General features: G+C 40.8%; 1 protein-coding gene across 3 annotated transcripts in view; it reads left to right on the top strand.

The window, feature by feature from the left end:
- LOC140204327 (transcription factor Dp-1-like) overlaps positions 1–25,243 on the top strand; it is a 93,559-nt gene that overhangs the window by 49,991 nt on the left and 18,325 nt on the right. For all 3 annotated transcript variants that reach the window (XM_072270959.1, XM_072270961.1, XM_072270960.1), the window contains exons 7-9: positions 13,609–13,755; positions 14,802–14,870; positions 17,068–17,219. In XM_072270959.1, the coding sequence (XP_072127060.1) occupies positions 13,609–13,755; positions 14,802–14,870; positions 17,068–17,219 (368 nt within the window). The remainder of the gene's footprint in view (positions 1–13,608; positions 13,756–14,801; positions 14,871–17,067; positions 17,220–25,243) is intronic.

A 25,243-nucleotide genomic window follows, 5' to 3' on the forward strand; every position in this document is an offset into this window, starting at 1 on the left:
GATTAGTGAAGGCCAACACACTATATGCCTTAACAACCCTAAAAATGTGTGCAGAATCTTTGAGGGATCTATCTGTTCCTAGACACTGCTAAGGTTCCTGCTATTCACCCCAGTGTTCTGCCTTAAAATTTGACTTTCCAAAGTGAATCTCTTCTCACTTTTTTGGGTTGAACTCCATCTTTCACTTCTCGGTCCACCTCTGCATCCTATCAATGTCCCATTGTAACTCTTGGCATCTGCAAATTTACTAACCCATGCTTCCACTTCCTCATCCAAGTCATTTATAAAAATCAGAAAGAACAGGTCCCTGTGGAACATCACAGGTCACGGACCTCCAGGCAGATTACACTCTATCTACAACTACCCTTTGTCATGTATGGTGTTAGATATGTGGGTTATGACCAAAGAAAAGAATGGCTGGTGTCACTATTGTGCAAGGGTGTTTATTAAATGCATCAAAAACCAAACTTACAAAAACATTAAGTCCATTCTTTCAAATCCAGTTACATACCTGATTCAAAAAAAATGTACAAGATTAGTGTCCATTATCCACTTACAAACCTATGCAAGTGAGCCTACTACTTTCAAAGTATGGGCTGAACATTTTTGAGAATAAAGCATTTGATGGCTCTGGGCCCATGTTCATTGGACTTGAAAAGAATGAATAGGGACATCATTGAAACCTGTTGAATATTGAAAGGCCTAAGTAGAATGGATGTGGGAAGGATATTTCCTATGTGGGAGAGTCTAGGACCAGAATAGAAAGATGTCCCTTAGAAAAGAGATGTGGAAAAATTTCTTTAGTCAGAGGTGGTGAATCTGTGGAATTCATTGCCACAGGCAGCTGTGGAGGCCAAGTCATTGGGTATATTTAAACCAGGTTGATTGGTTCTTGATTAATAGTGTCAAAGGTTATGGGGAGAAGGCAGGAGAATAGAGTTGAGAGGGATAATAAATCAGCCATGATAGAATGGCAGAGTAAACTCTAGGCTGAATGATCGTATTCTGCTCCTATATTTTTGAGCACACTGTGGACAGGTGTGGAAAATTGACATCTTTGTGAATATTTAGACTGAAATGCTGACGTATGATTGTGGAGAGTATTGTAACAAAGGCATTCTATATTTTGATTGGTGACATTGGCAAGTTTGGATATGGTTTTAGTTGTAATGGTGATAAAGGCACATTGACAATAGAATTGAGTAAGTGGAAGCTGGTATCTGGATTGCAGTTGGGTTGTGTTGATATTCCCTGACATCTGAATTGTTTTTTGTGCATGCAGTTTACCTTTTTTTTAACTGGAATGCTTCAACAGTTACAGAAATTTTGTCTGCTTGTGAAACTCGTGGTAGTGTCTTCCAAGGGACAAGCACATCACTACCCAATAGATGACAGCTTTAAATTAAAAACTTTCCATCTTGAATTCTCTGAGCTGGATGTAGTTTATCAGTTTTTACTGATTGTTAAATAACTGGGAAGCGAAGTGCTTCTCCTGTGGGTTGGGAATGGGGAAAAAATGAGCGAACTGTCTTGTTCCTTCTCAACCCACTCTTAATTTTTCTTCCTACTGAACAGGGTGAGATTGTTGGCAGGAATATGCAGTCCACAATGTCGTGGCTGGAAGAGAGCCCTCTGCAAGGGAACACAAATTAATTGTGTGCAATTGAGAATGAATTACAAAGGTATATTGCATGGTGGAATCTTTCTCTTCTTGGTGGGCACACTGGCCCAGAATATTGGGGGTTTTAGTTTTCATTTAGTTTAGTTTTACTGCATTAACTTCCTTTTACTGGAAAAATTGTCTGAACTATTTAATAAAATTCCCTACATAGTGCCACTAAACCTATTGTTGAGTTTTCATAAACACAAGAGTGGATGCTGGAAATCCAGAGCAACACACAAAATGCTGAAGGAACTCAGCAGGTCTGGTGACATCTATGAAAATGAAAAAAAAAAGTCGACATTTCTGGCCAAGAATCGAGTTGCTCCAGTATTTTGTGTGCGTTGCTCTGGATTTCAGCATCTGCAGAATCTCTTGAGTTAATTAATAAAGGAAATAAGATTTTCAATTCTATTTTGATATCCCAGTTAAGAATCAGACTTTCAAACAAAAAAAAGTACTAGGAGATGGGAGGAGGAAAAAGTCCTGATAATTTTTTTCCCTCCGCTTTTCCCCTTCTATTCCCCACTCTGGACCCTATCTCTTCTATCTCCTATCACCGAATAGCTAGTCCTCTTTCCCTTCCCCCACCTTTTTATTCTGGCATCTTACCCCCTTCTTTCTCTGTCCTTAAAGGGGGTCTTGGCCTGAAATGTCAACTGTTTATTCATTTCCATAGATGCTGCCTGACCTGTTGAGTTTCTCCATCATTTTGTGTGCGTTGTTGTATTGAGATTTTGTCTCTATGCTTCAGATCAACACATGACGCATATGTTTTTATCTAAGTTTTGTTTTCTTGGGTTGCATAAAGGATATGGGTACTGTAAATCAAATGAAGCCTGAATGTTTTGCGGTATTGAAAAGTTAAAATAGAACTTTTTGGCCTCAATGAGCAAAGGTATGTTTGGAGAAAAAAGGATGCAGAATTTCATGAAAAGAACACCTCTCCAACTGTTAAGCACAAGGGTGGATCGATCAAGTTTTGGGCTTGTGTTGCAGCCAGTGGCACAGGGAACATTTCACTGGTAGAGGGAAGAATTAATTCAATTAAATACCAGCAAATTCTGGAAGCAAACATCACACCGTCTGTATATATATGTATATATATGTGTGTGTGTGTGTGTGTGTGTGTGTATATGTAAAAAGAGCTGAAGGTGAAAAGAGGATGGCTTCAACAGGATAGTGATCCTAAACACACCCCAAAATCCACAATGGACTACCTCAAGAGGCGCAAACTGAAAGTTTTGCCATGGCCCTCACAGTCCCCTGACCTAAACATCATCGAGAATCTGTGGATAGACCTCAAAAGAGCAGTGCATGCAAGACAGCCCAAGAATCTCACAGAACTAGAAGCCTTTTGTAAGGAATAATGGGTGAAAATCCCCCAAACAAGAATTGAAAGACTCTTAGCTGGCTATAGAAAGCGTTTACAAGCTGTGATATTTGCCAAAGGGGGTGTTACTAAGTACTGACCATGCAGGGTGCCCAAACTTTTGCTTCGGGCCCTTTTCCTTTTTTGTTATTTTGAAACTGTAAAAGATGGAAATTAAAAGAAGTAATCTTGCTTAAAATATTAAAGAAATGTGTCATCTTAATTTTATGCCTTTTGGAAATCAGGTCATCTTTTACTCACTTAGCTATTCACAATAACAGAAATTTTGACCGGGGTGCCCAAACTTTTGCATGTATAGGAGGAATGAGTTATCCAAATCCTTGAACCCAATTCTCTTCAGATCTCTGAACTATCTGTATCCACTTGCTTTAATGGCCATTACAAGAAAGCTTCCATAAATCACTGATGTAAAAATTAAATCTGGTCACTATCTGCTTGATTGTAGGGAGACTTCTGCTTTTCTGTGAAGAACTTCCATAAACTTGTCTGCCTGAGATTAAAGTTGTCTTTGTTATAGACTTTCTTGTCTATTCAAAGTCCTAATAAAAGAAAGTGCTCAGATTGCATCTTCATGCATGTTCTTGTAATATAAGAATGCTTGACAAAATTACTGTGGTGGGGTGAGCGAGAGGTAGAAAGTGGCTCACACAAGGCCAACATTTATAAACCACCTTCTCAGGGGTAATAAATATTGGCCATGTTAGTGTTGTCCAGACCTTGAAAACTAAATAGTTTTTCTAATCCAAGTAGAATTTGAATTTACACTGCACTCCATCTAAAATATTATGAGCATCTTTGTAATGGCTAGAGCTATGTGCTGTATTCTAGATATTGTTTAATGTCTAAAATACCAAAATATTTTCATCCTTCTTCCCTCTGGGAGAAGGCTCAGGAGCTTGAAGACTCGTACAGCCAGATTTGGGAACAGCTTCTTTCCAACTGTGATAAGACTGCTGAACGGATCCTGACCCGGATTTGGGCCGTATCCTCCAAATATCCGGACCTGCCTCTCGTTTTTTTTGCATTACCTTACTTTCCATTTTTCTATTTTCTATTTATGATTTATAATTTAAATTTTTAATATTTACTAATTTTTACTATTTTTAATATTTAATATTTGTAATCCAGGGAGTGGGAAGCGCAGAATCAAATATTGCTGTGATGATTGTATGTTCTAATATCAATTGTTTGGCGACAATAAAGTATAAAGTAAAGTAAATGTAGCAGAGCAACAAAATGCTCTCTAAATGTTAAGTGTAGCCCTTTTTTACCCATTTAATTATATTTTCTACCCAACTGGTACATTTTGGTAATTATTATATACAAGTCTCTATCTTTCTAGATGGTCATTGTTCTTTACTTCCAGCATTTTAAAAAAAAATATACAAATAGATCAACCTTTTTCTGTCCAAGCCATGTTATCCCACACATTCATGTTGAAATCCATATACAGTTGGCCCTCCTTATCTGCGAGGGATTGGTTCTGGAACCCCTCGCGGATACCAAAAAACGCAGATGTTCAAGTCCCTTATTCATCCTGTCTTAATGCGGTGGACCTTAGGACCTAGCGGAACCCCAGACCTTATTTAACTTGGTGCAGTGCGGTGGACATTAGGACCTGGCGGAGGAGCTCTGAATCTGTAGTGTTTCTGTTCTCGAAAATAATCACGATCACGCTTGAAAATAAAGTGGAAATAATAAAGCGATCAGAAAGATGTGAAACGTCATTGGAAAAGTGTTAGGCTACAATCGGTCAACGTCCGGAACAATTTTAAAGGATAAAGTGAGAAAGGGCCCTGCCCCGATGAAAGCTACAATTACTACTAAGCGACACAGTGGTTTAATTATTGGGTTTTGGGTTTTTGATCCTTCACATCAACCCAGCAGGGATGGAGAGCGCGCTCGGGAGCGGTCTGTCACTGGATCGAACTCGGGAACTTTTGTTCCCGACCCGGTGCTGAAGCATACGTTTCTTAAGTGTTTTATATGCATAGAAAGGTAAAATATATACTATATACAAAGACAGACATTTGACTAACTGACGCTAAATAATATCGGATGTACCTGTTCCGACTTACTTAGTAAGAGCTTCCGGTTTTTTCCCGATCCATGATAATCTATGCACATCTTCCCATATATTTAAATCATCTCTAGATTACTTATAATACCTAATACAATGTAAATGCCATGTAAAATAGTTGTTATACTGCATTATTTAGGGAATAATAACAAGAAAAAATAAAGTCTCTACATGCTTGAACGACAAGTGCTGGAAGAGCACTTCCGGGTTTTCTTGATTCGCGGTTGGTTGAATTCGCGCATGCGGATCTCACGGATAAGGAGGGCGGACTGTAGTGTAGTTTAGATCAGGGTTCCGAGGAATCCTAGGGTGCTGGGGGTTCTGCAAGAGATCATGATTTTTAAAAAAACATTGCTATTTGAACTTCATGCAATGAGCGATGCTAGTGTGGGCAGTGATTGAGCAGCACCGTTAGCAATCATGGTAGAGGTCTCTCAGCCCAGTATACCAGGGGTCCCCAACCTTCTTTGCACCGTGGACCGGTGGGGGGGGGTGGGGGTGTTCAAGTAGGGTTAAACTCACCTCAACATCTTTTACAGTTGGGGTTGCCAACTTTCTCACTCCCAAATAAGGGACAAAAGTAGCAGTCAAATACAGGACACTTGTGTTTACCCCGAGAAAGACTACCATGACCATGAAGCCTTGTGCGGACACCTATGTGTGCATGCGTGACATGCGCATGTGCTTACGTGCCGATTTTTTTTCCCACAAATTGGTTTCAGCTTAATCTTCCCAACTATACATACATTATTTCTACTTTATATCAAGGCTGTGTATTTATCATATAATTCCTGCTTTTGCTATGTGTTAGTGTTATTTTAGGTTTTGTGTTATTTGGTATGATTTGGTAGGTTATTTTTTGGGTCTGGGAACGCTCAAATATTTTTCCCATATAAATTAATGGTAATTGCTTCTTCGCTTGACGCCATATCAGCATGAAAGGTTTCATGCTGTACCTTAGTGGGCAAAATACGGGACAAGGGCGGTCCCGTATGGGACAAACCAATTTAGCCCAATATATGGGATGTCCTGGCAAATATGGGACAGTTGGCAACCCTATGTTCAAGTTCAACAGTGCGTGACAGGGAATGAGAAAGGGTGCAGCTGACTCATATCGTTTCCACACGGCTCGGTAGCACATGCTTTGCGGCCCGGTACTGTTCGGTGGCCCGGTGGTTGGGGACCGCTGCAGTGTGCAGTGGACTGTGTTTATTTGCTTGAGTCCATTCTCAGTTTTCAACGTGAGATGGGGGAGAGGGCATTGATAATTGGTGAGCACTGTATTGCACAGAGAGAAGGATGGTAAATTGATAATTGGTGAGTGCTGTGTTGCACAGAGAGAAGGATGGTAGATTGATAATTGGTGAGTGCTATGTTGCACGGAGAGAAGGATGGTAAACTGATAATTGGGGAGTGCTATGTGGCATGGAGAGAAGGATGGTAGATTGATAATTGGTGAGTGCTGTGTTGCGCAGAGGGAAGGATTGGAAGATTGGTAATTGGTGAATGCTGTGTTGCACGGAGAGAAGGACGGTAGATTGATAATTGGTGAGTGCTGTGTTGCGCAGAGGGAAGGATGGTAGATTGATAATTGGTGAGTGCTGTGTTGCGCAGAGGGAAGGATTGGAAGATTGATAATTGGTGAGTGCTGTGTTGCACAGAGGGAAGGATTGGAAGATTGGTAATTGGTGAATGCTGTGTTGCACGGAGAGAAGGACGGTAGATTGATAATTGGTGAGTGCTGTGTTGCACAGAGGGAAGGATTGGAAGATTGGTAATTGGTGAATGCTGTGTTGCACAGAGAGAAGGACGGTAGATTGATAATTGGTGAGTGCTGTGTTGCACAGAGGGAAGGATTGGAAGATTGGTAATTGGTGAATGCTGTGTTGCACGGAGAGAAGGATGGTAGATTGATAATTGGTGAGTGCTGTGTTGCACAGAGGGAAGGATTGGAAGATTGGTAATTGGTGAATGCTGTGTTGCACGGAGAGAAGGACGGTAGATTGATAATTGGTGAGTGCTGTGTTGCACAGAGGGAAGGATTGGAAGATTGATAATTGGTGAATGCTGTGTTGCACGGAGAGAAGGACGGTAGATTGATAATTGGTGAGTGCTGTGTTGCACAGAGGGAAGGATTGGAAGATTGGTAATTGGTGAATGCTGTGTTGCACGGAGAGAAGGACGGTAGATTGATAATTGGTGAGTGCTGTGTTGCACAGAGGGAAGGATTGGAAGATTGATAATTGGTGAGTGCTGTGTTGCACGGAGAGAAGGGCAGTAAGCTGATGAGCACGAAGTGTGTTATCCAGGTGTTGAATGGACTCACCCAACTTAAGCTCTGATATCACCCCCTCCTTCCCAAATAACCTCCCCCAGCTTCCCCTTCTATGGCACTGACTTATGGGAGTGAGAAAACTCTACTGATGTGGAGAAAATTGGAGGGAAATTTTCATTGTAAAGACGATCCTGTGTGGTGATTTTTGAAGGGGTGGTGTGAGATGGAAGAGGAGGATTCTAGGCATACAGACAGTTCTGATAAAGTTAATGATGAAGAGATTACAATCTTCTGAGTCATTTCACTGCACTAGTGCAACAACAGACAAAAAAACTATAAAAGTTTTTAGGACAAAAAACTATAATAGTTTGTACAAAACTATAAAAGTTTATTTACACAACAAATACATGAAGTACAAACATTAAGTACTTGCAAGACAGTGAATAAATTCAAATTAAAATATGTATACCCATTGTTACCACGTGCTCCCTTTCCATGGACTGCCAAGCATGAACGTATCCTCGGAAGAGGGGCAGGCCGTTGACTTCCTGCCGCCTGGACCTGTGAATGGCCATCTTAGCAAGGCCCAGGAGCAAGCCCACCAGTAGCTCCTCCTCATGACCTGCCCCTTCTGTGCAACCTCTCATTCCAGATAAGCATGTAACTCCTCCAGGCCACAGAATGGGCAGGAGGATGGGGTGTCAGTGAACCTGTTGCACGGTACTGCCCAATGTACATAGGAAGGGCCCTTGCATAAAGAGATTTCCACTGGGAACAACCTTCACTGCCAGATGGTAAAACAGATTGCTAAGGCGAGTCCGGTCGGCAAAACAAAGGCAGGGAAGTGAGAGGTGTATAAGAGCAGCCTGTACAAAAAATGCTTGAGGCATCACGGAAGGGCATGGTGGGCATCCCTGCGAGATGGCTCAAGTTGACTCCTACCTCTCCCACGTGGTATCCGATGATCACTTCCAGTCCATCAGGTAGTGGTGCAGCCAGGATCCCTCCACTTCCCCGAGCCCCCTCAACACTCACCGTGATCAGATGGAGACCAGTCCCCCCTTGCAGCTAGAGTACCATCCCCCACTGGCACAGGAACACCCTGTCTGGATGAGACTAGACCCCCATGCCCTCAACAGCTCTCGGTAAAAGCAGGGCAGTTCCCACAGTGGCGTGGCTGATGCTGTCTGCTTGAAGCTGCGTGCCCTCCTGAAGGCAGTGGCAGTTGCTGTTGCATGCCATCTTGGAGGGTGGTCACTATAAGGTATCTCTGTAGGGTCCTGAGGCGGAGGGCTGCCATCTGGGTGTGCACACACACCAATGACTGACCGCCGTCTGCGATCAGAAGACTCGACGACAGCAGAGATCTGATGCCTCCTGTTGCCCCGGAAGTAGTCCACCAAACTCTTCTGGGTCCTGGAGACAAAAGCAATGGGCGACACTAAAATAATAAGCCAGTATCGTATCTTTACAATGAGAGCTACTTATCAGTGTGTTTTACATGGACTGGTGATCCAAGTTGTCCAATTCCATTGTGCTTAGTCTTTAGCAAACAACTTAGAAATATAACAATGGCCCCAGCAACATTGAAAAGAAGCTTAACTGCAAATCACAGATATATGACACACAAAAGTGCTGATTATTTTAAATGACTATTGGAATCTCAAACAGATTAAAGCTTTAGAAAATAAAGTCACAGTTAGTAAAAAAGATTCAGTTATTTAGTACCAGTTCACTCGAGAATGTTTAAAAAGGAAACTGTGAAAACCTGGACACAGTGCACACCCATCCCCTGCTACATGCAGAGATCCAGTGGCTTAGCAGAGGAAGAGTTCTCAACAGGGTGTTTAAGCTGAAAGGTGAATTGCAGGAGGACTTGCAAGAAAAGATTTTAAGTCAAGTCTTCAAGTCTTTGAAGTCTTTGACTTCAAGTACCTCGGGTCAAGAATGACGAGTTCGGAGAAGGACATAAAGATATGGAAGGCACTGGCTTGGGGGGCTATGAACGACATGATGGAAATCTGGAAGTCGAACCTGATCAGAGGGCTTAAAAAGAGGATCTTCATATCAGTCATAAAGTCCATTCTCACGTATGGATGCGAGACTTGGACACTCACCAAGACTATGCGAAAGTCTGTAGATGGTTGCTATACACGAAGCCTCCGGATGGCTCTTGACGTGTGTTGGCACATGACAAACATCTAACTCTATGACAACCTACTGATGCTCACCACTAAAATTGAGGTGAGAAGGCTGCAACTAACGGGGCACTTTCTACGCCACCCTGAGCTACCTGCCAGCCTAGTCATCATATGGGAGCCCAAGCATGGGAGGATGAACCCTGGGTGCCCTCCCAAGACTATGGTCAACACGCTCCTAGAAGACAGCGGCGCGGCTGATGTAGATGAACTGAACACACTGATGAGGGAGAGGGAGAAGTGGAGTCTGTCATGATCCCGATGCCGGCCCCTTAGGCCTGAGTCAACGTAGTAGTAGTTCAAGAAAATAGTCGGCCAGATTTTGCTAAGTGCTTTGAAGTTGAAGAATGGCTGCAGAAACTAGCCTACTTAACAGACGTTTTCCATTATACGAACCACTTGAACAAGTCTCTGCAAGGCCCTGGGGAAAATGTTTTGATTTCAAGTGACAAGATTATTGTATTTAAAAGGAAACTAAATCTTTGGAAAAATCATGCTGCAAAAGGAAATCCTGAAATGTTTCCACTGCTGTTTGGGCTTGAGAGTGAGGAAAAATATCAGAAAATCTCTAGTGTTACCTGAAAACCACCTGGAAGAACTGCAGAACAAAATTGAAAGGTACTTTCCTCCCTTTCAAAAAAAGTGTATTACTGGGTGAGGGACCCTTTCTCTAAATCTTCTGCTCAGCCTGAGAACTTGACTTTGAAAGAAGAGGAAGAACTTTGTGAGCTGCACTCTGATCATGCACTCAAGATGAGATTTACTGATCTGTCCCTGAACAAGTTCTAAATTTCAATGGAAGAAGAGTATCCTGCCAATCATAGGACAGCCATGAACATCTTGCTGCAGTTTTCAACAGTGAGCAAGCCTTTTCTTGTTTAACAAGCATCAAGACCAAGGATAGAAATCCATCTCATTTCAGTTGAAGGTGAAATCAGTGTGTGCTTATCTCAAGTTCGACCAAGAATTGAGAAATTTATTATGCTTGCCTTGTGAGTTTTTAAAATTCATGAAAGAGAAAGAGTAATTTCAAGAAAGGTAAGCCAAGCTTATATTTTTTTCAAGAAAAGTTGGCTGAAAATTCATTCTATACTTGAAGAAGCATTGAAAATTATTTTGGGGTCATTATATCTACAACTTGCCGATCATGCTAACATACCATGAGCTCTAGATATAATAATTTTTATGCAGGGGTTCCCTGAAACCTGAAAATTATTTCAAGGGTTCCTCCAGGGTAAAAAGTTTTGAGAAAGGCTAGTTTATATAATTCAATTAACTATAAGTTTTTTTTGTAATTTTATGCTGTTGGCCATTTCATAACTTGTTGTGCCATCAGTCTGTTTTCTAGTAAATATCAGCTGTTCTTCATTCTATTATTTGATTCGTTAAATGAATAGTTAGGCAGGTCCTTGTAGGACACTTTGAGTGTGTACAAAGTTTGTACAAAGTGTGAACAACTTTGTTATATCAACTTTGCTTATCAACCAGGATGTGAAGCAAACATTTCCTTGGGTGAAAAAATTCTTACTACTTTTTAAATTTTATTTAATTTAAACTTGTTTAGTGAAAAATTTTCAAAGACTTTTATAACTCTGTGTGTCATTAACACAGAAAATAAGTATGAATGTTTGCAGTCATCTTGAATGATGTAGTGGTTCTTGTGTTCCTGTTTCTTTTGGGTGTGAATTTTTTTTTACTGCCCAGTGTAATGAAAATGTTTTAGAGTATTTCTCGATTGGATGTTGCGATTGATGGAGTTAGGAAAATCGAATAATTGTTAATTTAGCATGACACATTATATTAATAAATAAGCCAGCATATTATCACACTTGAATCTGCCTCTGTGATGTTATTATCACAATTGGCTTCAATGTTCCTAGACAGGAGAGGCTAAAATTCCCTCCTGTTTGGTTTTTCAGTGGTTGTAAAGTTTTAGGTATGTGGTCTGTTAATACCAACCACACATGTTCAGTTATGGCTGTATTATAATTTCAGTAGTCCTGTTTTATTCATTGGCAGTTTTTGATTATTTTTATTTAGCTGTTTTTAGCCTACTTTAGGAGAAAAGTGACATTGCTGTAACAAAATTATGGGTTGAGCACCCCTGATCAGAAATGCTTAGGGCTGAACGTGTTTCTAATTCTTGTAATTTTTCGGATATTTGCATCAATACAATGAGATGCCTTCGGGACAGGACCCAGGTTTAAACAGAAAATCCACTTGTATTACATATCGTCGTGGTTATCCCTCGAGGTCAAGGATGATGGTCTTCGTTCTGTTGATCTACTCAAGTGGCTTGTGAGTCCAATCTTGGTTTTGAAAGTTCTTCCGCATTCAGGACAGGTAGTTCCAGATGGCAGATCGGGCTTTGGTTGTTGCTGCCTCTCTTTACATTTTCTTCTCTTTTCTTCTGATTCTGCACACCTGTTGGCTTCGAAAGTTGCTGTTCCTTCTCGGATGATGGCTTGCCAGAGTTTCCTGTCCTTGGCATTGGTTTCCCAATTGTTGATGTTGATATTACATTTCTTCATGTTGGCTTTTAAGACGTCTTTGAATCTCTTCTGTTGTCCGCCTCTTTTATGTTTGCCTACATATATAGTTTATACATGTACCCTGTGTAGTTTTATGTAATATTTTTAATAATTTTGTGTATGAAACAATGATGTGTACATTGAACAGTCAAAAAAAAGTAAGCCCAGGTGAACAGTCAGTGACTGTTTGGGATTGTTGTCATTCCCGACTCTGAATTTATGTGCTCACCAGTCTTTGACTTACACTTGTTCGTCACTGTATGTATGATGCAGCCATTCAGCACGTTAGATTTTCATCAGAAGTGATCTTGGCAAACGCATCATTGAATTTCTCTGCTGCTTTGTGATCAGCAAACATTTTTTCACCATAAATCTTAAAAAATTTAATGCCATTCCTTTTCTTAAATTTCTGCAATCATCCTGAGGGATATTCATAATTACCTTCAATTTTTAGTTTGTTGGGATAGATCTCCACTTGTTTCATAATCAGCCATATGTTCACTCTGAGGAATCCACTCTTTCAATACAAGATCTTCATTTTTCATTTTCTGCAGCGCTTTTCCATTTTTCATTAATTTATGTTCGTTACATATATGAGGTCACTTTTCAGAACTGTATGTGGTGCATTGCATGGAAGCCTTCCCAACGCCTTATAGAATTTTCTATTGGTCACGTCATGTTAGTGCTCAAAAAATTTTTGGATAAGGGGTGCTCAACCTGTATTAGCAAGAATTTCTAACTTGGGGTACTTGGAAAATTGAATGCCTTTAAATGTTTTTGTCTGGTTTTGTTGCACTAAGACAACTAGCTACTTAAAAAAAAAATGGGTATTGGTTTTAAAACACCTGAGTTTTCTACAGCTTAAAACAGCATTATTTCTTTATTTGCCTTACCAGTTGCAGTCTTTGTTTATCCCTACTCACAGGTAAGAATTGGAAGATAACCTTGTTATGTAGTTTAAGCAAGCTAATCAGCTGTGATTTAATTGTTCCTCTCCCATTTGGGGATGGCTTGCTGGACTTCTCAAAGGTTAGAATTGTAGAGTACTTATTGGCACAGAATAAAGGAAATGGTCTATTGAGTCTCTGCTGGCTCCTAGAGTGTCTCGTGTGACAACTGATTCCCCATAACCATTTAAAGTGTTTTCTATTGTGTGCCTCTTTAATTCAGTCTTGAAGGTGATGCTTGTTTTGATAAACTTTTGCAAGTACTAAATATATAGAAGTTTTCTCAACTCTTTGCACAATATGCTAGTCGGAACATTTTTATTCTCTTTACCTTGCCTAGGCCAACCATGCCCTTAAGAGAATAACTGCAGTTCCATTCCAACTTTATTGTTAAAAGAAAACAGAAATGGATCCATAGTAGACTGGTACAATTGCATCTAACGTGATTTTCTTTTTACTGAATCGAATTCATTCCACGTAAATATTTTCTCATTTAAAAAAAAATATTGTATTCTAATTCACAGCAGGGGTATGATCAAAAAAATATAAGACGTCGTGTATATGATGCATTGAATGTGCTCATGGCAATGAACATAATCTCCAAAGAGAAGAAAGAAATCAAGTGGATAGGACTCCCTACAAATTCAGCTCAAGAGTGTCAGAATCTAGAGGTAAGAAAGGAATGTCTGTGTGTGACTCCTTTAATCAAACTGTATGTCCATCAACTGCATACCAAGATATTTCAGCACATTCTGACAGAAAATTTCTTTAATTCTGGTTTAGTATGCACTCATGTCAGTGATTTGAAAAGCAAAAGACAGCAGATGCTGGATATCTGAAATAAAAGCAGAAAATACTGCAAATGCTCAGCATGCAAAGCAGCATGTTCATTCCCTAATCTAGAAGTGAGAAACCAAATTTAATATTCTCATGAAGGGTCTTCTGCCTTCATTTGCTTCCTTCTCTTCACATTCATGAGTGTACGTAAATGTCTCAAGTCTATAATGTTTCTGCCTTGACCACCACCCCTGACAGTTTGTTAGCTTCAATAGTTTCTCTTCATGGTTCAGTTACTTTTTTTTGTTTTCTGTTGCTTTTCTTTTGACACTCTACTTCCAAATTTCCTTTTCTGTTTTGCTCTGGTTGATTTCCATCTACCAGTGCTGTTGTTGAACATTTTGACTGAGGTTGAGCTGTTAAGTTTTTTTTATATATTGGCACCCAGTTAGCACCCCATTTAGCATGAGTGAAAAAATTATTAGCTCAACCCCACTGTTTGTATTTTATACATTTCTTGTATGTGTCTGTCATGCTTTGTTCTTCATTTTGCAGAATATAGTTCTTATTAATGAAAGGAAATTCTTTGATTTGTCTCTGAACATATTCTTACAATTGGGTTAATCAATATAGCTTTGAATTGTCTTCTGTCTTTTGAGAACTATTCAGGCTTTCATTTGTGCCTATTGACATGTCTGATACTAATTGCAGTATAATTGGTAATCTTGTTTTCATCTGTCTTCGTTTTGGGCACTATAACCTTTCCATAAACCTCTTAATTTTTTTAAAATATCCCTCTATGAAAAAGAGGGATATCTCCTTGTGTGGCATTGTGGTTAAATTTTGCTTGAAAATGCTTCTTAAATCTGAGAATTTTACAATTAGCAGACTAGTTTGCAGTTTTCAGCAAGTGTTGGCGCTTTTGTTTTTATGTGACTAGATGGAGAAGCGGAGGAAACTGGAGATGATTAAACAGAAGCAGTTACAACTTAAGGAGTTGCTTCTGCAGGTACTATTTCAAAGATTTTCAACATTATGAAGATTTATTTATTTAGTAGCATATTAATAGTTAAATTTATTACCAATAGTTTACTGGTATAGGCTGAACAAAATAATAGAACATGCAACAGCATAGGAACAGGCCCTTCTCACAATGTTGTGCCATACCAATTAGATTAGTAATCATATAGCCAACTAAACTAATCTCTTCTACCTATACAATGTCTACATCCTTCCATTTTCCTCACATTTGTGTGACTATCTAAACATCTCTTAAAAGTCCCTAACCTGCCTCTATCATCACTGCAGAGAACACGTTCCAGGCACCCACTACTCTCTGCATATTAAAAAGAAAACTTGCTCCTCACACCTCCTTTGAAATTACCCTTTCACCTTAATTACATAGTTACATTTAAAAAACTGCTAGGTGCTGTCTGTAGAGATCACTGAGTCATGGCTGAAAGATCATACTTGGGAGCTTAATATCCAAATGCTCCATGGCTATCATAATATTGGTCTTATTCCGTGCTTTGTATCGACTGCGCAGGCAGGTAAGCAGAGGGAGTGGGGTGATTCTGTTGGTAAAATGAAATCAAATCCTTAAAGAGGTAACATAGGATTGGAACGTATAGCATTCTTGTGAGATGGTGAAAAGACGATGATGGAAGTTATTTACAGCCCTCTGACCAGCAGGCAGGATGTGGAATATAAATTACAATGGGAGATAGAAAAAGCATGTAATAAGAGCAATTTACGATAGTCATGGAACATTTCAATATGCAAGTAGATTGGGAAAATTAGGTTTGTGCTGGGTCCCAAGAGACGGAATTTGTAGTAAGCCTGTGAGATTGCTTTTCAGAGTAGCCTGTTGTTGAGCCCAATGGGGGAAGGCAATTCTGGATTGGGTGTTGTCATGAACCAGGTTTGATTAGGGATCTTAAGATAAAGGAACCCTTAGGAGGCAGTGATCACAATCTGATACAATTCACCCTGCAGTTTGAGAAGAAAATAAAGTCAGATGTATCAGTATTACAATGGAGTAAAGGGAATTGGAGGCATAAGAGAGAAGCTGGCCAAAGAGAACACTAGCGGGAATGATTGCTGTGTTTTCTGGGAGCAATTCAGAAGGTGCAGGATAGATGCATCCTAAAGATGAAGAAGTATTATAAAGGGAGGATGAGGCACTGGCTGACCAGGGAAGTCAAAAGACAGCATAAAAGAAAAAGAGAGGGCATATAAGAAATCAAGAATTAGTGGAATCCTCTGATTGGGAAGCTATTTAAACCAACAAAACAACTTTAAAAAAAAAACCATAAGGAGAGAAAAGATGAATACGAAGGTAAGCTAGCCAATAATAGAAAAGAGGATACCAGAAGTTTTTCTTCAGATATATAGAGAGTAAAATAGTCAGCGGTAAGAAGGGTAAATGCAATGTTAGTATTCATTTTGCGGGGACTAGAATATAAGGGCAAGGATGTGAGTTGAGACTTTATTAGGCACTGGTCAGATTGCACTTGTAATATTGTGAGCAATTTGGGGCCCATTATCAAAGAAAAATGGTGGCACTGGGGAAAGTCCAGAGAACTTCACAAGAATGATTCCAAAAATGAAAGGGTCAATGTATGAGGGGCATTTAATGACTCTGGGCCTGTACTTGCTGGAGTTCAGAATAATGAAGGGAGATCTCATTGAAACTTATCAAATAATGAAAGGCCTGGATAGATTGGATGTGGAGAGGGTGTTTCTTCTAGTGGGTTTGTCTAGGACCAGGGAGCACAACCTCAGAATGGAGGGACATTTATTTAGAACAGAGGAGGAGGAATTTCTTTAGCCTGAGGATGGTGAACGTGTGGAATTTATTGCCATGGATGGCTGTGGAGGCCAGGTCATTGAGTATATTTAATGCGGAGATTGATGGGTTCTTGATTAGTCAGGGCATTAAAAGTTATGGGAGAAAGTAGGAGAATGGGATTGAAAGGGATAATAAATCAATGGCAGAGCAGAAATGATGGGCCAAGTGGCCTAATTCTGCTCCTATATCTTATGTTCTGAAGAGATGTATACTAGTATCCTTTGCCTGAGGCTGAGTAGTAGGATACGTTTGATATTAACAATGAAAAGATAGAAATCAAAACTATGACTCTTACTAATGGGCATTACCAAGTACAAAATGCGAAATGTATATTGGAGTAATTTCTGTTTTGCAGCAAATTGCCTTTAAGAACCTGGTTCAACGAAATCGCCTTGTAGAGCAACAATCTGGCAGGGTTCCTCCTCCCAACACTGCCATTCAACTGCCCTTCATATTGGTCAACACCAGCAAAAAAACAATCATAGACTGCAGTATCTCTCCTGATAAGTAAGTACAGTAAAATCTGTGTGACTTAGCTGGTTCATTAATCAAGTACTTTGAGATGGATGCCTTTCAGAAATGCAAATTCCTCAAATTTAAGTCCACTGTTCATTGTGATATGATCATTGAGATTAGTTGTATAAATGGTTACATTTGGTATAGATTTTTTAAAAAGACATCAACCTATATTCTTGGTGAACTTTTTAAAAAAAAATTAGTATTTTACTGTCTTTTCTCCCCCCAACTCCGAAACTTTTCATTCTGCAATTCAAGTTGTGGGCAAATTGCTTAAAGTAAAATGCATGCTTCTTTTATCTATAATTAAATAGTCTTGAAGATGAGACTAAATTCTTTTAAAACCAAAGAAATATTTCACTGTGTAGTTTCAAGGGAATCCAGCAAAATTGAAATCAATTGAAATCACTGGGGGGGGGGGGGGGGGGAGGAATGTGCTAGTTGAAGTTATAACTTGTGTAAAGGAAGGCTCATTGGAAGGTCCACCACCCTAGGCCGATGGCTTTGTAATAGGAATTCCTTCAAACAATAGTGTTCAATTACTGACTTTCACTTTATGGTTAAAGGTAGGATGCTAGATTCTGAGTTCAAAAACTGTTAGGCAATAAAGCAGTCTATGACTCTGTGGAAAATCCTAGTTTTGATCCAGGGCTGGTCTGGTATGTGGCAAGTAAGGTACCTCATATGATGGAAGGTTGGTAGCCTTGTGGATAGTGTAGACGGTTGTCATACATTGACAGGATGCTGTGCTGAGAAGTGACGTGGAGTTCACTCCAGAAAAGTGTGAATTGATACACCTTGGAAGATTAAACTTGATGGCACATTACAAAGTTAGTAGCAGGATTCTTAGCATTGTAGACGAACAGAAGGATCTCGGGGCCTATGTCTGTAGATCCCTCAAAGTTGCAGCACAAGTTGATAGGGTGGTTGAGAAGGCTCATTGGCCTTCATTAGTCAGGGGATTGAGTTCAAAAACTAGAAGGTAATGTTGCAGCTCTAAAACTGGCTGGACCATACTTTGGAGTATGGTGCTCAGTATTGGTTTCCTATAGGAAGGGTGCCATGATGCTGCCTGGATTAGGGTATGTCTTATGATGAAAGGCAGAGTGAGCTTCAGCTTTTTCTTTGGACCAAAGAAGGATGAGAGCAATGTTCCCTCTAGGGTGTGCATGTGCATACATCTTTTGCTACTAGCGCACAAAGGAATTTAAATTGCACAGAAGGTTGCCACCCTCTATCATGTTAAGTATATTTCACAAACGTACGCAATCACATTTCCTTTTCCATTTTCTATTGTGGATGGTGTTGACCACATGGCGTTTTTGAGTTATTTGCAGATTTTAGAACTGGCTTATATATACTGTTTTTTAAGCAGAGTGGCTTAATGAAACTATAGAAACTGCTACATCAAAAGCTCTTGAGGTCAGCAATGTACAGCTACAAGAAATATTTATGTACAGATCAGAAACTGGTGTTACCTGCGTATGTTGTCACGATGCAAAAGTGGCTAGAGAATTTGCAAGTGGGAAGAAGTGGAGTGAATTTAAAAACGCAAACACGAGAAAATCTGCAGATGCTGGAAATTCAAGCAACACACACAAAATGCTGGTGGACGCAGCAGGCCAGGCAGCATCTATAGGAAGAGGTGCAGTCAACGTTTCGGGCCAAGACCCTTTGTCAGGACTAACTGAAAGAAGAGATAGTAAGAGATTTGAAAGTGGGAGGGGGAGGGATGGAGCCAAGAGCTGGAAAGTTGATTGGCAAAAGGGATACAGAGCTGGAGAAGGGGGAAGATCATGGGATGGGAGGCCTAGGGAGAAAGAAAGGGGGAGGGGAGCCAGAGGAAGATGGAGAGCAGGCAAGGAGTGATTGTGAGAGGGACAGAGGAAAAAAGGATGGGGTAAGAAGGGGAGGAGGGGCAAATGGAAGTTAGAGAAATCAATGTTCATGCCATCAGGTTGGAGGCTACCCAGACGGAATATAAGGTGTTGTTCCTCCACTTGAGTGTGGCTTCATCTTGACAGTAGAGGAGGCCATGGATTGACATATCAGAATGGGAATGCGACATGGAATTAAAATATGTGGCCACTGGTTTGGAAACTTGACTTGGGAAAGCATCAGTTAGCAAGCAAATTGCATATGGATGGCGTGCAAAAGTTCCGGTGAGAAAATAGTTTCAGTAGTTTCATTTAATATCAGGAATGTATACGGTACACATCCTGAAATTCTTGTTCTTCACACACAGGTGTCCCTCACAGCAAGAGGGGAGACATAACAAAGCAACTCGCAGATTTAGTGTTAAGTCTGTCACACCACCTTTTTCCCCCCATGAGTTCTCCCGACTCAAGAATCAGCAACAAACTCCTGCCACCATTGAGAGAGAGCACAATTTGCCGAGTACAGATCCTCAGACAGCTGATCTGTTCCTCCCGATGTTCAGTTTTTCTCCCGCGACACTTCGGTCAGTGGCACCGGCATAGAATCAACCTGTCCACGGGGCCATAAAACCTCAGAATCCTGAAGGCACTCCTGTCTTCTGGACCACATCCTGGGGATTTTGAAAAGCAGCCAGTCGTGAGCCTCTGAGAGCAAGTCCCACCACTGCAAAGAACTGAAGGGAGTATAACTCCATGTCAGGTCTTCAACAGAACCCCATCCACCTTGAAAAGAAAAAAGAGAGACATCAAAGGTAGTAATTAGACTTTCCACATATGAACTCGAGGGAGTCCCCATTGAGCACCATCATAAATCCTTCATTACCCACGGCAGGCCTGCTGTGTATGATTTGTGAGAGTGCAGATGAACGAGTGAAAACGGTCAAACCCAGAAGAGGTCAAGGTTCTTATCGACAGTGTTTTGCTAGCTGTTAAAATGAATGTGTGTGTGTGTGTGTGTGTGTGTGTATAAATAAAATTCAGTGTGCAAGTGCTGTTGTCACTGGGCAAAAAATTGCACAGCACAAGATTTTTGCGCACATTGGTCATTACAAATTAGAGGGAATATTGGATGAGAGTTGCACCAGACGATAAGAGACATGGATGGCATGAATAGCCAGCACCTTTTATTCCCCAGTGTGGCAGTGGCTAGTACGAGAGGCCATACTTTTAAGATGACCGGAGGAAAGTATTGGGGGGGGGGGGGTGTCAAACATAAGGTTTTTTTAAAAAAAATTGTTAAGTGCCTGGAATACACTGCTGCTGGTGGTGATAGAGGCAAACACATTAAGAGGCTAGGATAAGCACATGGATGAAAGAAAAATGGAAGGCTGTGCAGTGAGGAAGGATTAGATTGAGCATGGAGTAGTTTAAAAGATCAGCACAACATTGTAGGTCGATGGGCCTGTATTGTGCTGTAGATTTCTGTGTTCACTGAGTCTATACATGTGAAAGTACCAACTTTAATATCTCACTTTCAGAATATGTTTGTTCCTCCTGTTGTTTTCCTGAAGATAAGTCCATAAGATATAGGAGCAGAATTAGGCCATTTGGTCCATCGACTCTTCTCCGCCATTTCATCATGGCTAATCCAGTTTTCCCCTCAGCCCCAATCTCCTACCTTCTCCCCATAGCCCTTTATGCCCTGACCAATCAAGAATCTGTCAGTCTTTGCCTTAATTATACTTAAAGACTTGGCCTCCACAGAGGCCTATGGCAAAGAATTCCATAGATTCACCACTCTCTAACGGGAAGCCAGAGGATTGGGAGACTTTTAAGGAGCAACAGAAAATAACTAAAAAGTGAATACGGGGGGGGGGGAGATGGAGATGAGGTACGAAGGTGAGCTAGACAAGAATATAAAGGAGGATAGTAAAAGGTTCTTTAGGTATGTGAAGAGGAAAAAATTAGTTAAGACCAAAGTTGGGCCCTTGAAGATAGAAACTGGTGAAATTATTCTGGGGAACAAGGAAATGGCAGACGAGCTGAACAGGTACTTTGGATCTGTCTTCACTAGGGAAGACGCAAACAATTTCCCAGGTGTAATAGTGGCCAGAGGACCTAGGGTAACAGAGGAACTGAAGGAAATTCACATCAGGCAGAAAATAGTGTTGGGTAAACTGATGGGACTAAAGGCTGATAAATCCCCAGGGCCTGATGATCTGTATCCCAGGGTACTTAAGGAGGTGGCTCTAGAAGTGAGGTTGTCCACTTTGGTGGCAAGAACAGGAAGGCAGATTACTATCTGAATGGTGTCAAGTTAGGAAAAGGGGTAGTACAACGAGATCTAGGTGTCCTTGTTCATCAGTCACTGAAAGTAGGCATGCAGGTACAGCAGGCAGTGATGTTGGCCTTCATAACAAGGAGAGTTGAGTATAGGAGCAAAAGAGGTCCTTCTGCAGTTGTACAGGGCCCTGGTGAGACCTCACCTGGAGTATTGTGTACAGTTTTAGTCTCCACATTTGAGGAAGGACATTCTAGCTATTGAGGGAGTGCAGCGTAGGTTCCCGAGTTTAATTCCCGGGATGGCGGGACTGTCATATGTTGGAAAATTGGAGCAACTGGGCTTGTATACACTGGAATTTAGAAGGATGAGAGGGGATCTGATTGAAACATATAAGATTATTAAGGGATTGGATACGCTGGAGGCAGGAAATATGTTCCTGATGTTGGGGGAGTCCAGAACCAGAGGCCACAGTTTAAGAATAAGGGGTAGACCATTTAGAACGGAGTTGAGGAAAAACTTTTTCACACAGAGGGTTGTGGTTCTGTGGAATGCTCTGCCTCAGAAGGCAGTGGAGGCCAGTTCTCTGGATTCTTTCAAGAAAGAGTCAGAGCTCTTGAAGATAGCAGAGTCAAGGGATATGGGGAGAAGGCCGGAAAAGGGTACTGATTGTGGATGATCAGCCATGATCACAGTGAATGGCGGTGCTGGCTCGAAGGGCTGAATGGCCTACTCCTGCATCTATTGTCTAAAGAAATAACTCCTCATCGCCGTTATAAAAGGATGCCCTTCTATGCTGAGGCAGTGTCCTCTGGTCTTAGGTTCTCCCATCACAGGAAACAGCCATTCAGTCCTGGAATCATTTTCATGAACCTCCTTTGAACCCTCTCCAGTTTCAGTATGTCCCAAAACTGCTCACAATACTCTGTGAGGCCTCACCAGTGCTTTATAAAGTCTCAACATTACATCCTTGCTTTTATATTTTAGTCCTCTTGAAATGAGTGCTAAATTGCATTTGCCTTCCTCATCACAGACTCGACCTACAAATTACCCTTTAGGGAATCCTGCACAAGTGCTCCCAAGTCCCTTTGCACCTCAGATTTTTGTGTATTCTCTCCATTTAGAATACAGGACTATAAGACATAGGAGCAGAATTAGGCTGTTCAGCCCATTGAGTCTGCTCCGCCATATCCTTTGATGCCCGTGTCCGATCAGGAAACTTATCAACTTACGCCTTAAATATACCCACGGACTTGGTCTCTACTGCAGTCTGTGGCAGAGTATTCCTCAGATTCACTACTTTCTGGCTTAAAAAAAATTCCTCCTTACCTCTGTTCTAAAAGGTCACCCCTCAATTTTGAGGCTATGCCCTCTAGTTCTGGATACCCCCCCACCCCCCACCATAGGAAACATCCTCTCCACATTCACTCTATCTAGTCCTTTCAACATTTGGTAGGTTTCAATGAGATCCCCACGCATTCTTCTAAATTCCAGTGAGTACCAGCCCAAATGCTCCTCATATCTTAACCCCTTCATTCCTGGAATCATCCTTGCAAACCTCCTCTGGACTCTCCAGTGCCAACACATCCTTTCTGAGCAACACACACAATTTTCTCTTGGTTTGTGACATCCTTTCTGCAAAATGAGGCCCAAAACTGTTGACTATATTCGAAATGCGGCCTGACTAGTGTCTTATGAAGGCTCAGGATTGTTGCCTTGCTTTTATATTCTACTCCCCTTGAATTAAATGTCAACATTGCATTTGCCGGCTCACCACAGATTCAACCTGTGAATTAACCTTCTGGGAATCTTGCACAAGGACTCTCAAGTCATTCTGTACCTGATGTTTGAACCTTCACCTCATTTAGATAATAGTCTGCACCATTGTTCCTTTTACCAAAATATATTATCATACATTTCCCAACACTGCATCCCTGCTGTAATCGCATTGCTTTCTCAGCCTTATCCACCTATCTTCATTATCATCCACAAAAGTTTGTTACAAAGCTATCAATTCCATTATCCAAATCATTGAAAAACAATGTGAAAAGTAGCGGTTCCAGTACTGACCCCTGAGGAACACCACTAGTCACTGGCAGCCCACCGGGAAAGACCTCTTTTATTCCCGCTCATTGTCTCCTGCCTGTCAGCCATTACTCTATCCATGCAGGTTTCTTTCCTGTAATGCCGTAGGATTTTATCTTGTTAAGTAGCCTCATGTGTAGCACCTTATCAAATGCCTTCTGAATATCCAAGTAAATAACATCCGCTGCCTCTCCTTTGTCCACCCAACTTGTTACTTTTTCAAATAACTGTAGCAAGTTCATCAGGCAAGATTTCCTTTTACAGAAACCATGATGACTTTGACTTGTTATTAGTGTCCAAGTACTCCGAAACCTCATCCTTAATAATAGACTCCCAACGCTTTCCCAACCACTGAGGTTAAGCTAACTGACTTATAATTTATTTCTATAGTCAACCCTTTCATTTCTTCTGCTAATGTGCAAGATCGTACACTTACCGATACTGTATTACATCTGTCATTTATTTGCCCATTCTCGTAGCTTGTTAAGCAGCCTCATGTGTGGCACCTTGTGAACATAGTACACATCATCAACTGATTCTCCTTTGTCTATTCTGCTTGTTATTTCTTCAAAGAGTTCCAACAGATTTGTCAGGCAGGATCTTGCCTTGAAGAAGCCATGCTGACTACAGCTTATTTTATCATGTGCCTCCAAGTACCCTGAGGACCTCATCCTTAATAATTAACTCCAAGACCTTCCCAACCACTGAAGGCAACCTAAGTGGCCTATAGATCCCTTCTTGAAGAGTGGAGTGGCATTTTCAATTTTCCAGTCTTCTGGAACCATTCCAGAATCTAGTGATTCTTGAAAGATCATTACTAATGTTTCCTTGATCTCTTCAGCTACTTGTTTCAGAACTTGGGTGTACACCATCTGGTCGGGGTGACTGATCTACCTTCAGACCTTTCAGTTTCCCAAGAACCTTCTCTCTAGTTATGGTAACTTCATGACCCATGACGCTTGGAACTTCCACCATGCTGCTAGTGTCTTCCACAATGAAGATTGATGCAAAAATACTTATTCTGTTTGTCTATCAATTCACTGTCCCCCATTACTACCTCTCTAACATTGTTTTCTAGTGGTCTAATATCCACTCTCGCCTCTCTTTTACAGTTTATGTATCTGAAGAAATTTTTGGTTTCCTCAATATTATTGGCTAGCTTGTAGCCGATAATCCTCTGGACTCAGTGCAGATCCCAGAGGATTGGAAGAATGGGAATATCATGCCACTGTTCAAAAAAGGATGTAGGTAAAAGGCAGGTAACTATAGGCCAGTTAGTTTAACATCTGTAGTTGGGAAAATGCTTGAAGCTGTCATTAAAGAAGAAATACTTTTTATACTTTATATACTTTATTGTAGCCAAACAATTGGTACTGGAACGTACAATCATCACAAGAATATTTGATTCTGCGCTTCCCGCTCCCTGGATTACAAATATTAAATATTAAAAATAGTAAAAATTAGTAAATATTAAAAATTTAAATTATAAATCATAAATAGAAAATAGAAAAATGGAAAGTAAGGTAGTGCAAAAAAACTGAGAGGCAGGTCCTGATATTTGGAGGGTAAGGCCCAGATCCAGGTCAGGATCCGTTCAGCAGTCTTATCACAGTTGGAAAGAAGCTGTTCCCAAATCTGGCTGTACGAGTCTTCAAGCTCCTGAGCCTTCTCCCGGAGGGAAGAGAGACGAAAAGTGTGTTGGCTCAGTGGGTCGTGCCCTTGATTATCCTGGCAGCACTGCTCCGACAGCGTGCGGTGTAAAGTGAGTCCAA

The sequence above is a fragment of the Mobula birostris genome, chromosome 10 (assembly GCF_030028105.1).
Source record: "Mobula birostris isolate sMobBir1 chromosome 10, sMobBir1.hap1, whole genome shotgun sequence".
In the NCBI taxonomy this organism is placed as follows: Eukaryota; Metazoa; Chordata; class Chondrichthyes; order Myliobatiformes; family Myliobatidae; genus Mobula; species Mobula birostris.